General features: G+C 40.7%; 1 protein-coding gene across 5 annotated transcripts in view; it reads right to left on the reverse strand.

Moving 5' to 3' along the window:
- Positions 1–10,619: 10,619 nt before the first annotated feature.
- The window catches only part of LOC139743919 (uncharacterized), a 101,534-nt gene continuing 98,355 nt past the window's right edge, over positions 10,620–13,798 (reverse strand). For all 5 annotated transcript variants that reach the window (XM_071654387.1, XM_071654386.1, XM_071654385.1 and 2 more), the window contains one exon: positions 10,620–13,282. In XM_071654387.1, coding sequence (XP_071510488.1) covers positions 12,851–13,282 — 432 coding nt within the window. In that variant the 3' untranslated portion in view covers positions 10,620–12,850. The remainder of the gene's footprint in view (positions 13,283–13,798) is intronic.

Consider the following 13,798-nt stretch of genomic DNA (forward strand, 5'->3'; position numbering starts at 1 on the left):
AAACCCCATCTACCAAACCAACCAAAAAGAAGAATGGCGGGAAAAAAAAAGAAAGAGAAAACAAAGCAAAAGAAAAACGACTGTCTCATGCGTTCAATGCCAATCATGGTAAATTCAAATACATCTTTGCACCAATTTAATACTTTGGAAGAAAAAAAGCAACATCTTTTTAAAATGCATCATAAAATTATCTAGCTCTTTTTTTTTTTTCAGTTACAACCATACAGCAACTTTGCAACAATACATAAACATTTCTTTTCCTGTTAAAACCACTTTTTTCTCTTTTTTTGTTGAAGTTTTTGCTTTGTTCTGCATTTACTACTTTTTTTTTTTTTGCATGTAAATTGCAGGGACTTCTTTCACAAACATACACGTATTACATAATAGTTTAAGGCAGTCAATGAAAGTACATGATTTTATGTACACAAAAACTGCCACCTGTATGTCACTCATTATTTGCCATAGAAATTCACTTTATATCTATGTACACAAGAAGAAAATTGTCAACGCACAAATGTAAAATAAGCTCTTACTAATCCCAATGAGAAGCTAAACATGCATATACGGTGTGACATAACAAGAAGAGTACTTGTTGATTTTTCATCTTTTAAAATTTTCACCCACTCAAAAAAGTACCAAAATATCTTTATTTCGTGATAGAGGCATACAACTATTTGCTTTTTTTTTTGTACGTTTTTTTTTGTTTTTGTTTTCCTGGTAATGTTAAAGAAAAAGAGAAGAAACTTCAAAGAGTTGACAGTGAATGTGTATAATACAAACATCACTAACATTATCTACACACACACATACTCACACACACACACACACACACACACACACACACACAAAGGACAGTTGGCCATTGTTTTGTACAGTCTCATAAACACACAGGGAGACTTATACAGACTACTTCATACTTGTATCTAAAGAGAGAGAAAAACAAGATAAAACAAAGCTCCCAGTCACAAAGAACCCACCTCTTTTTATGTGAGCAATAGGATTTGAACTGCACAAAACTGAGACTGATATTGTGGGAGAAAACTTACGGAGTACCACTAAAGCACATGCTTAATATGCGATCTACATCAGAAAATAACAGTTAAAGGCAAACTACAAAAGAAAAATACAGACGTTGTATAAACAATGACATTTCACTGCTATGTACTTTTTCTTTTTTTGGGGGGGGGGGGTGGGTCAACCAAGGTTGCTACAGAGAATATCAAAGTGGACATTAACTTCCTTCTTCAAAGAAAACGTTTACAGTTATATGGGGTAACCTTGAAGATCTTGGATTAAGAGTGGAGCAGGGTGTGCTATGCAGTGTATAGGCTCAAGAGGGCAAAACATCTGTGGAAGAGGGTGTTATAGGAATACCCCATACAGTTTCAACTTATATGAGATTTTGTTATCCAAATTAGGGTCAAACTGTTCTGTTTTGCACACAATCTGAGTAATTTCTGTTTCATTAATGAATGCCAAGCATAATGACAAAGAAATTTGGGAATAAAGGCAAGTAAAGCATCTTGCATACATTTTATAAACCATACATCTCTTTGAATTTGAAAGGATATCATATCGTGGCCTGTGTGTTAATCAACAGTTCAGGCTGCTGTGCAAGTAGCTGAAATCATTGTTACTTACAATGACTGCAAATTTCTACGCTAAAAAGGCACCCAGGGCAACTGACAGTTTGTTTCAGGAGGTCTCAAGATTCATCATCTTTTATTAAGTCTGAAGCTTATTGTGATGACTTGGCAAGTCTCTTTATACTTTGGGTTCAATTCATTACTCGAAAGAACGGCAAAATTCACACACAAAAAAACTGCTTCCAGCTTCTGGATAATTTGGGTGCCTCTTGCAAAATCACCCCACTGTGTGTGCAAAACGGGAATTATCTTCATTTGGGCTGACCGGTGAAAAGAGTGGTCGGTGAAGAAATTGACCGCAGTCTGATTCAAGGATGGCTACATGCTAACATTAGATTTTTCAGTTATTGATGAATTGCTATATCCAAGCTAACAACTAGAAAATATCTAACAGTTCTGCGCTTTTTTTCCCTTAAGCTTTCAAAGCCACACTATTGTTTTTATAAGCAAAGAAATACAGAAATGAGTCAATAATACAGCCTGGCTTGGCCTGCAATAATTGCTGAATATCTTGCACATTTATAGCTGGCAAATCTGTTATTTGTACTGCAAGAATGCAAAAGAGCTAGAGTCTAACTGCATGAATAGATATGCACATGTTACATATGGACAGTAAACATGAACAAAAAAAAAAAGGAAAACAACACTCATAACACACATCCAATCCAAATCGAATTTCATATACTTGAGCTCGAGATTCAGACAAAACAACTGATTTAGATTGGAACTGTTGGCCATAAACACAGTAGAATGGAAAGAAAAATTGCACATTCAACATAGTTTTTCACATCTTTCATCTTTCAGTGATGCATGGTATATCAATACAACTTATTGAAGGTATATGCAAATAAATCTGAAAACACAAAACGGGAAATAGAGACAGGTGGTTAAAAAAAACAAAAAAAAAACACACTCACACACACACAAAAACCCAACACACAAAAACCCAACACACAAACATTGTGTATCACGTGGCATGGAAACAGCACAGCTACAGAAGATGAAAAACAGAAGAAATAAACGATTTAGAATATGGCATTGTAATTCTACAAAGCAAAATACTTTACACTAAACACTTCTTTTCGATAGCTTACCTACTTGTTTTTTTTCCCCTCTCTCTTCCTTCATCTGTTCAAGATATTGAAACAAACCCTGGTTTGCTACAAAAAGAAAAAATCAAAAAAAAAAAAAAATCTAAACTTTCAGCATACACTGGCCAACATAACTGAGCAGTTAAGTTCAAAGAAGACATGTTTGCTTGCTACATGTGATGTATCTAGGTAAACAGGGAGAGAAGGGGTACTGTACAATCCCCATGCTAGTCTTAAATCAAGCCACTACAATGGATACTCCACAATGCAGGCAATGGACAACATTAAAGAGAAACATAGAGAAAATGTGAAATATTTGCATTGATCATGTGACCACAGTAAAAATAATACTTTTTGTCACACCACCCATCCGCCCACCTCCCCCCCCCCCCATGACCTGAATAGATGATGACGATTAATGTCCGAGTTTTCGAATACTTTCAAGCTTGAAATATTGCGTTATTTTGATGAGGAAAACACGTTTGCCTCGTACGCATATTCCTTGATCGGCTACTGGCACCCTTCATCTCGCTGCGAAAGAAAAGTACTGGCAAGAAAGTGTGAAACATGTCTTCGGAATGCAGGAAACACGGCAACAACAAGGATCAACATTTGCCACACTTGCATGGTCGTCACTTTCACGGCCACGTGAAACCTGCACCGTGATTCATTTTGTGACACGACGAGGGGGGAAAAAATGCGCCCTCTGAAGACACAGCATCTTCTCATCAAGGCATTGGCAACAAACGAGTGTGGAAACGGTACGCTCCTTGGCCGTTGGAGGTCTGGCAAAAATGTACGGAAAAGTGTGAACTAATCCAAATGCATCACATCCATCACACTTGGTTACGAAAAAAAAAATACATCCAATAAATAACGCAAGGAAACTAAAATTCCAACAGATGACACACACCATGAATTGCTCTCGAGCCAAAAAAAATTACCTTGCAAGTTACACAATGTATCATCACACGCCAACATAGGTAACAACCTAAATGTCAACATTTTGACACCAAACACGAAACGACACAGAAAAAAACCCCCAACAAAACATTAAAATCTTCCCAGTGCTCAAAAAATAAAATTCACATGGAAAAAAAAAACACATCAAATAACCCACGCCTACCACCCATATCCCATAAATGACAAAAATACACATGACTGGAATTGAAGTTGTAGACTAGTTCACATACCATCCCTGCATGATAAATCTACATGTTTTGACTTAACTTATTTATTCATCTTTATACATCTTGCATGTGAAAATTAAGCTGTTCATCTCAATACTGTTGGCAATTGTGACATACTGGCATTGACCTTTTTTTCCTCTTCTCTTTTGCAAATATTTTTTTACTGTACTGTCATATCCATATGCTTTCTTAACGGCAATTATCAAGTCAACCTACACTGAGTTTGCCGCTGAAATACTTTAATACTGTGCACAAGGAACAACCTTTGCCAAGGCAAGATCTTTCATACTACTTAACTTCAATGACACCAACTTGTCTCTTTTCACATAGGAAACTGATGAAGCCGACTATATAAAATGAGCCTATGGGCATCTGGAGATCTGAAAGACCAGGTTGATAGGCCAAACTCTTATCTCGTATTCGCATAGCGGCAAACAGCGCGAGGAACACATAGCGAGGCAGGGAGATAAAGGCAGGTTACACTGCAGTCACAGTCAAGAAGCTTTTGGGTCTTCGGGTGAAGTTTGCAGGGGGATTCCCCCGTGGAGTTTTCAGGGGAATCCCCTCATAGAGTCTCTGCAGACAAACAACCTCTCCCCCCTCCCCCCTCCTGACATCAGGCTTCCCGAATTTGCAAGGACCCAAATTACTCGTAGAACGCCCTGCATCAACAACTTTTGGGTGCACTGGCAAATCCAACTGCCTTGTGCTTCATTCAACAAGGCAGAAAAGTTAAATAGGCAATTGAGCAATCTCAAAGTAATTCACTTTAACTTGTCTAAATGCGAAGTGTAAAGTAAATCCAGGGACACTACAGCAAATTGGTGGAGTTGCCACTTCTGTATATGCCCCAGGTATACCACTAGTCAAGGGCATGAAATGCACTTCAGTGGCGGATCCAGAGGGGGGCGCACCGGGTGCACACCCCCTCTTTATTTTTTTGTTAAAACAAAAGAAATAAACAGAAAAAATAGGGCGGGGCGTACACTCCCCCTTTAATTTTGCAAAGGTGCCTTCCCTTTACGGAATTCCTGGATCTGCCCCTGCACCTAACCAAGGAAAACCCTCCCTCAACTATTTTTCATGGATGTACGTACAGTTGTGCGCGAAGGACAGATTTATATAAATTGGAATGAGAAGGGCATAAACATTGCCAAAAAGAAAAAAAAAGAAAAAACAGAATCAATGCCCTTTTGGCACTTAATGGACAAAACGTACTAAAAACGGTGGAAGCTGGACATTCTTTGCTTCAATCACAAGAGAAAAAATATCAGGACTAACTGTCCACTCACATCTTATCTTGTGACATCTACAAACTCCCCATTTAACTTTGCCCTGCTTTGCTACAATAGCTGGTGTTGCTTCCAAGAGAGCCAGGGACAACTTTTGCCTGGTAATGACAGTTGTTGTTCTTCTCCAGCACTGATGCAAAATTTCCTCTAAACATTAAGATGTTGTCACTCCGCAGGCTTCTGACCTTTAGTTCTGAACCTTTACACTTCTCAGTCACTGCCACCACGACAGATTAATTTTCACATGCATACTCAGCATACATTTTATCTTTTTTTTTTGTTAAATTTTGATTATTCACTGATAGTCTTCTCTTTTAAGGCTTGCCACAAACATCAAATTTCACGAGAAAAATCTCAACAATAATATAACTTTTCTTCTTTTTTTTCACATCTATTTACAGCTGTCACATAACATGTTTCAAAAGAGCAATATTATATATATCAGCACCCTACAATAACATTTCTCTTCAATTCAATACGATTTCTTAATCACATAATTCCAAATCAAATTCATAACATTACATCATCATGAGAGATCTTCAAGAAAGAAAAAACAAAAAGGAAGCACTTTTTTTTTTTCGTTTGTTTCCAGGAGAATACCATGCTCTCTCTCCGTGTGCTTTGACAAACACAAAGAACTGAATGTGGTGAACCCATTTCTTCTACCACATCGTGCGAGACTACGGTTTGTCCAGTATAAGAGTCAAGTATGCCGGTCATCGTACGTTGCAGGGCCTCACATCGAGACAGTACGGTTACAGTTAAAAGTACGGTCTCTGTGAAACTATGTGGGGAAGGGGGGGGGGGGGATTGCGGGTAGAGAATGACATCTGAATACACGGAAGGTTTTTTTAAGTACCTCGACCACGACGACCGGGTTGCAGGCGGATAGAATACCCTGTGGTGAGGGAGCCTTCTACTCTAGATCAACTGCCTCGAGTGTGTACATGGTGTCCCTTGGGATTCTTGGGATTTCCCCTACTTTACATACACACACACACACACACACACACTGTGTACTAGTAGAAGCTGCATGGTCTTAGAAGGATTTCAGAGCGAGACATTACGTCACGCTAAAAGAATTATGCAACAATAAAACAAGAAAGGACACTTGTAAATAAACATGTGTCTGTCCCTCCGAGGTTCAGATGGACTCTGATAAGTTCACCCTGTATCTTCCGCAAGACACACTCCCTGTTCTATTTGTCCCTATCCCGATACATTCAAACGGTACTTGAGTAAATGACACACACTCATGAATACGTGTATTACAGCAGGCCATTGAAACTAGTCTTATTCACTTGTTTTGAACACATCACACGACAACGCCAGCTCCCCCTCCCCAAATTTCCCAGCGTGACAAAAGAGGCCTGATGCAAATCTGGATATGATGACTGATATGCAGACATTCTGAGCCAAGAATCATGTGTTAACTACTTGGTATCACCCGTTGACATGGCAGATCTCGATCATTGTAAAAGCATGTTACTCAACTTGGACAGTGTTTATAATATAGTCCAGAGTGGTAAGTATCTAAGCCTAGGATTTGACTGTTCTTAAAATCACCTGCATCAACTCATCCACCTTGCCCTGTTGATTTTTTTCTCTCATATCTTTTTTCATTTGTGTCTGTGAGCTATTAAAAGAAGAGGCCATCGAAGTGTCTGAAAGTGAGAATCGTATTTCTTTTTGCTTCGTAATATTGCAATGATTCATTTAAAGTCAAGGGGAAGGACGAATCTGAGCATTCGTGAAATATTGTCCCAGTACCCTCATTAAAACACATCTTTACACTGCTTTCGAAACCACATAGTGCAATTCTATCATAGATTATTCTCCTGTATTCATACGAGTACTAATGGTGTACACATCAAGTGGCCAGTGACAGTATTTCTCTGTGAATTCCAAGCACCATCTGTGGACCCCAAGAACTTGTACCATCGCTCAACACACCCCACTCATGACAACCTGAATATGATCACAAAGATCCAGTTCAGCCCCGCCATAGATACACAATTGTATTTACATCCCTATTAATGTGTGCACCCGACTTGGATGGGCCATGGTGCCATGTTGTTGGGATGACTGCATGTAATATCCATCTCTCTCATCTTCTCTCAAAAATTAAACCCTCACTACACCGTACTATAATACAATAGGCATTGTAAACACACAGGTTGACCATTGTGATGACAGAATTAAACGAAGGAGGAATCTAATTAAACAACTACTGACTGGACAATTTCTCCTTCTTGACCCCAAAAAGGATTAAGGACAGACGAACACGACTCTGGGTACTAGCCCCATCAGTTTCTGGCCATATTACAGTTAAAGAGGATTATCTAGATGTTAGGATAGCTACTTACAGCAGTTTCTAGCAAGAGGCTTTGTACAATTGTAACCTATCACTAAGCAACTGTCCTTGAATATTCACAGCCATCTTCTGTACCAATGGAGTTTGAGGCAAGGTTGTTTTACTGCACCAATTCGAGTGGTTATTACATGAAATTCTGCTTGTGGTCTGCAGTATGAGTCGGGTGAGAGGAAAACAAATGCCACAAACACACAGAATACCTCAGTGAGACAAGAAACGTGTCACACACAACACGAACAAACATCTTCTGGGTAAAGTACATTGCTTGGTCTTCGGCAGTCATGGGAATGGTGGGGGGGGGGGGGGCACTGATGGATGTTGCCACTCAACATCGTAGGTTCTGGGTACAGACTAGGGTACGAAATGAACAGATCGGGAGCAGTCTCCATGAACACACAGAATACATGTCAGCTACTTACAAGTGTATCTTACACATTCATTGTTTATCCCTTTTACTACTGAAGTACAATACCCTAGGTTGGCAGCTTGTGTAGGCTATCGGACTGTGGCGTACCTATCATGCCACTCGGAGATTATCTGTCCCCCCACCCTGCCATCCTGTTCCCTTTATCGCAATACCGGTACTTGGACCTTGGGGATAGTTCCAGTCTGAATGATTAAGGTTTTCTTCCTCAAACATCTAAAATGCCCACTGGTGAATTCCAACACTCATATTTTTTTCATCTTCCAAATCTTTCCATCATTCACATTCTTCTCTTGCGTGGGAGGAGCATTTTCGGTGCTTCCGGTTGAACAGTCGTAAATATCAATCACACGTATCATACATTGTACCTGTGGTTATTCCGGTCTGGCATGCAGAAAATATATTTGAGGCTAGATGAGCACCAAATTTTGTGATATATTGAACAAAAAAGAGAGAAAAGAAGATTTCTCCAGGTGAAAAGCATCCTCTCTGCTTCAAGATGGCTGTTTTTGGAAATTGTGTTTTTTTAGTATGAACCTCCTAGGTACCACTGAAAATTGCCGTTTGAATGTCAATATATTTCAAATGTGGAATAACCCCCACGCCTTCTCATCCATTTCTCCCAATCCCTTGTACTTTCACCGTCATAGAGAAACTGGAAATTAATTACACCGTCTCTACATCTGCACTTCATCTTTAGTTTGAATTGTCATTTGGCAGCGAAAGAGAATAGGTACTCTGGATTTAAAGTGGATTGCTAATGCCTGTTTTGGATGAGAACAAACTTCCAAGTTGCGTTCACACCAAACTCTGAATGGGACGCCCTTGCTGGAGTTGGTTTAATCCAACACCATGTACCAAAAATGTGAATACCAGAATTAGACTCCTAAGTGATTACAGAGGTAGCCCTATTCGTTAATTCTTACAACATATCACAATGAACAGATATATTTTGGTTTTGTGATTTTTGTTGTTGTTGTTGTTCATTTTCTTCTTTTTATTGGCTACCCCCTTATCAACTACAATGTATCATCTATACACACTTGCAGCATTTCTCATCACAACCTAAAACACATCTTTGGAGAGAAGAATGGAAATTTGACTTGTTACAGAAGTACTGATTGTTTGTCTTATCTTCTTCTCTTTTTTTTTTCTTCAAAATTTCAAAAGCCAACTCGGAAATACATGCATGTATACAGTGATATAGACATATCATTCTTCTGCGTGCCCTATATATCAGGCAGACATACACCACATACCTAAAGCAATCAATGATAGCCCAAGTAGCTCAACAGCAGGTCAATACTGATAGAAGCAACGAAAGAAAACTAACAACAACAAATGAGGGAATTCTACTTCTGCTTGGTGGACTCTTGAGACGAGCGAAAACCCAACACAAGCCTGTCATTCGTAGCATACAATACTTCCGTCCTGAAAGCTTTTGATGCTGCCCGTTTACGTTTATGCTACATCTCCCATCTGGCTGTCCAGAGTCTTGGGAAAGGGCAAACCTATGCGTCTATGACAAAGCTAGCTCACAACCGTGTTGAATTCGAGCGCGAAGGTGGTCGGATATTCGGCTGCAAGTACAAACGGTTGACGGCATTTCCGCTATCCTGTCTTGGACGCAGGGCAAGAAGGCCGTAACTCTTTTCTAGGGCTATACCTTGAGCTAACATCCTTTCAGTTCATCAACAGTTTGCCTCACATCTACTGCACTGATAGTTTTTCAAACTAAAGTGTCTTAGCTAATAGCCACTTGCTGATCAACTTTAACACCAGCTTGATGTTGCTACATTTCAGCAATCTGATGCTGACAAAAACAAAAAGGCAAAATTATGCTGATGTGCGCTATCCAGAGCAATCACAATTGACGTGGCATGAACTTTGCCAGTGTCAAGGAAAGTGCTATTCTTTCCACAATCAAGAGTAATTACATGTTAACATAAACACGAGTATCATGACTTATCCCCCATCCTATCAAAGGGATCATTAACAACACAATAATCATTCACTAGAGAACAAAATTAATACTTAAGTCTTAACAATATATCTTTTTTTTTTTCCCTCACAGGGACAGGGCAAGCAAACAACAAGCATTAAAAGGGATTATCATGGGACTTAAACAAGGAAAACCATCGACTCGGGATAATTGTCCGGATGGTGCCCAAAGCCGTTCTACATTGTAAGCGGTTCAGTGAACTCTGAACTAGCACACCAAGTACCGACCTGTGGCTGAGCTATCAACATTACTACATTTAGAGAAATCAGCTGATTTTCACAACTACTGGTGTCCTTGCTTTGCATCGTAACACACGGCTCAAAAGAGATCTGTCACCGACGTTATAAGGGAACCTTTCACAAACTATCCAGTGAAAAAAATATATATTATTAGTTTGCCTGATCTCCACATTCCACATGAGACGTATCTAAAAACGTCAGACAGAAATAAATTCATAGCCCTCAGATTCAGTCATGCTATGGTATTACTCTAGATATAATTTCATTTAATTACTTAAAAATCTATGCATTCTAAACAATACTGTCAAATCCTGTTTGGCTGGACTTTAAAATCCAGGTGTTCCACACACTCCACCTCTCCTTCTCTAATAATTACTCAAGAATATCTTGCTCTGCACGGCACTGCATTGATCACGAAGAGGAATTGCCTTTCACTGACAACAGAATATGAGGGGCATCTGCATATGACAGGAACGTCTAAGTTATAGTCACTTATCTTTTGAATGCTCAACTAATATCTTGGAGCTTGGTCTTAATGACATTTTGGATATGCACACGCTACACTTAAAAAAAAAACACAAAAAAAACCACACATAATCAATTATAAGAGTTGCACATATAAGTGACTTTCTTTTCTCTCAAATTTTTTTTTTTTCTCAAGTGATTCTTGAAAAAAATAAACTCAAATATCACATATCTTTAATAAAAAATAAACACAAAAATACAATCTTCTTATCTGCACAGTGATCAGAATCCAAGAATTTTCTTGGCAGACCTACATCTCCCATAGCCTTCATCTCGTTACATGTCCATTGGCCTGCTAGTCCAACATATAACATTCTGTGTGGTTGGCATAACCAGCAGAAAATACTGTTCCTTTCCGTTGCCAGGGTACAGCTACTTCCCCTTCACACAAGCCCATCCCAAGCTGAAAGGCCTGCTTTACAAGGACCATTCGCTTGTGATACATCAACAGACAATTATTCTCGTGCTCGGCCTGCGCTGTGATGCGATGATCTGCAGTGGTGGCATAACAAGACATTGGTCCTACGTCTGGACGTTGTCAAGAAGTTGCCACAGTTACTCCTGCTGCCCTGGCACACAGCTTCGCGATAGGGACTGCTCCCAGCTGGGAACTTTGCAAACCCTCATCCCGAAAGCGACGACTTGTCTCGCCAACATCCAATCTGCCCGAACCGCGAAGTCACGTCAGCAGCGCTTCTACCCATCCCTCGCGGCAATACACGATAATTCCGCAGCTCTCGTCTCTCGACGCATCGGCCTCATCGGAAGCAGGCGATGCTCTTGGCTTTTGAACCGTCCTGTCTACGATCATGTCAGACGGGATCCCCTGATCTCCCATGTACGGACTGCATCCTCCTGCACCGCCTTCTGCTGGATATTGTAAGAAATGCGCTTCCACTTCCTTCCATTCACATTTAGTATCAAGATGATGCTCGAAACTCCGTGGCAAAACATCCTTGTGAAGATATTCAGCGTTGACAACTCTCATTTCCATCAACTTTTTCCCAGTTCTGCTGCTCACTGCCGGAACCTCACCGAAACATTTCCAACACTGACAAACTGGAGGCGTGCATCCCTTCATTTAACAAGGTCAGCGTCAATGTCACACTGAAACGAGGTCAAATGTCAAATGTCACATCACAAAGGTCAAAATGTCAGCGTCGCTCTATAACAAGGTCACAGACTACTGGCATCACAAAGAGTCACTATTACAGTCGCTACAGACGGAGCATCAACAGAGGTGACAGTCGGCACGTAAAGACAACTTCTCATCATGGAAGTTTTCATTTCCACATACTTAAATACGCTGCTTGTATTTCACCTTCTTTTTTCTTTTTTTTTTGGCATGAAAAACAAAAACACGACACAGATAATGAATTAATTTCAGAGTCTGCCCTAGGCCTCCGCTGGGCAATTTCACAGCGAAAACGTCAAATCAAATATCACTCAAATCTTCCGCTTTGCTGGCTTGCTCAGCAAGCACATTCCAAGGGAGAAACTAAATGTTTGTTCCTATACTCGTAGCAGATATCTTCAATAGCTGCATCAATGATGCAGGGTCTTCACACTCCTCTTGCAAACATAGCAGCAATCCGGCTAATCTTTCAGGGCGCCTTGCCTTCGGAGAGAGCATTTTTCCCCGAGGGGGAGACAGGGCGAAACCACCTTACGTGGCATCCAGGTCGTCACACAGCAGCACACATGCCCAACTCTCCAAACATTGCTCAACTGAACTGGCTCAGGGCGATATTTGTTCTGTTCCACTCTAGCACTTCTCCAACTCTTGCCCAAGCACAAACAAAAAGCGGCACGTTTTCCACCATCCGCGAACATCACGCCGACAAAATAAAGCACAGAGCAAAGATTTGTCTCACAACCACGCCCCGAGAAAGGCTGGCTGCAGTCTAGACATTTTCTTTGCCAATGACCCTCGCTTATAGAGCATTTTCATTAAGTTCCTACCCTGTTCAAAATTCATCTTTGCTTCCTTTTTCCATTTTGCTAGCAATCTGCAAAGTTGGGTGTTTGCGGAGTGGATGCCATTTGCGACTGAGAGGGGCGTGGTTTCTACTTGCTGGCTGGCTTGTGATGGGGAGGGGACCTTCGTTCCCCATAATCCCCTCTCCCTCTGTGCCTACCACCCGATGAGTAGAAATGTCCCTCCCCGCCGTTCTGCTCCAGCTTGCTCCGGTAGCGGGGGAACCTCTGCGGTTTGGCCCCCATCTGCTGGGGGTGGGATTGCATGGGGCCGGTGTGGTTCCCCATGCCGACTGTCGAGTTCTGAGTTCTTTCATGGCTGCCCGCGGTGGCAGCGTTTGGGTTTGGCAAGTCCTTGGGGCCGGACGCCTGGAGACCGGAAGGTGGTGCGCCAGGCTTGCTGCCGCCGGTGTTCGATTTGGAAGGTTCAGGGTTCTCGGAAGAATTCGCCGAAGCTGGCTTTGGAGCTTTCTTCTTGGCTATAACCTGTGCATAGCTCAGCCTGGATGGTCCTGCTGTATCCTGTACACATAGAAACGCAAAGCAGATGGACATATCAGAGATGCTAGAGTTCATTCCGTACTTGCCTTGGCATCTTATTGTGTGGTTAGTAAGTAAATGAGGAGATAGATACAGAGGTTAAAGGGGCATTCCAGACGATTTTCATAATTTCACATCACGTAGTACATAAATCGACAGCTCAATGTATAGATTCATGGAATTTATTGTGGTCCTTGAGCAGAGAAACCAATAAACTGAAAATCTTAAGCAAATTACACTGAATCACTATAAATTCAGAAACTTTGTACTTGGTTTAACTAATTTATAGTTGTTCAAATGTAAAAGTCTGAAATCATCCGGAGGTCCCCTTTAAGTGGGGTTTATCAAATCCTCTGTCACTCAAATGACTGAAGTCCATCATCTACTGCACATGCTGAAAATCTTGCTGGGGTTTTGTTTTCACAGATTTCGTAAGTCAAAAGTTAAAGTCGTTATGTGAGTACTGCTAAAGTGGATATTTTCGCGCGACTAATTTTT

Source organism: Diadema antillarum, unplaced genomic scaffold (genome assembly GCF_040938485.1).
Source record: "Diadema antillarum isolate AM-2024a unplaced genomic scaffold, OU_Dant_1.0 seq00001121_RagTag, whole genome shotgun sequence".
In the NCBI taxonomy this organism is placed as follows: Eukaryota; Metazoa; Echinodermata; class Echinoidea; order Diadematoida; family Diadematidae; genus Diadema; species Diadema antillarum.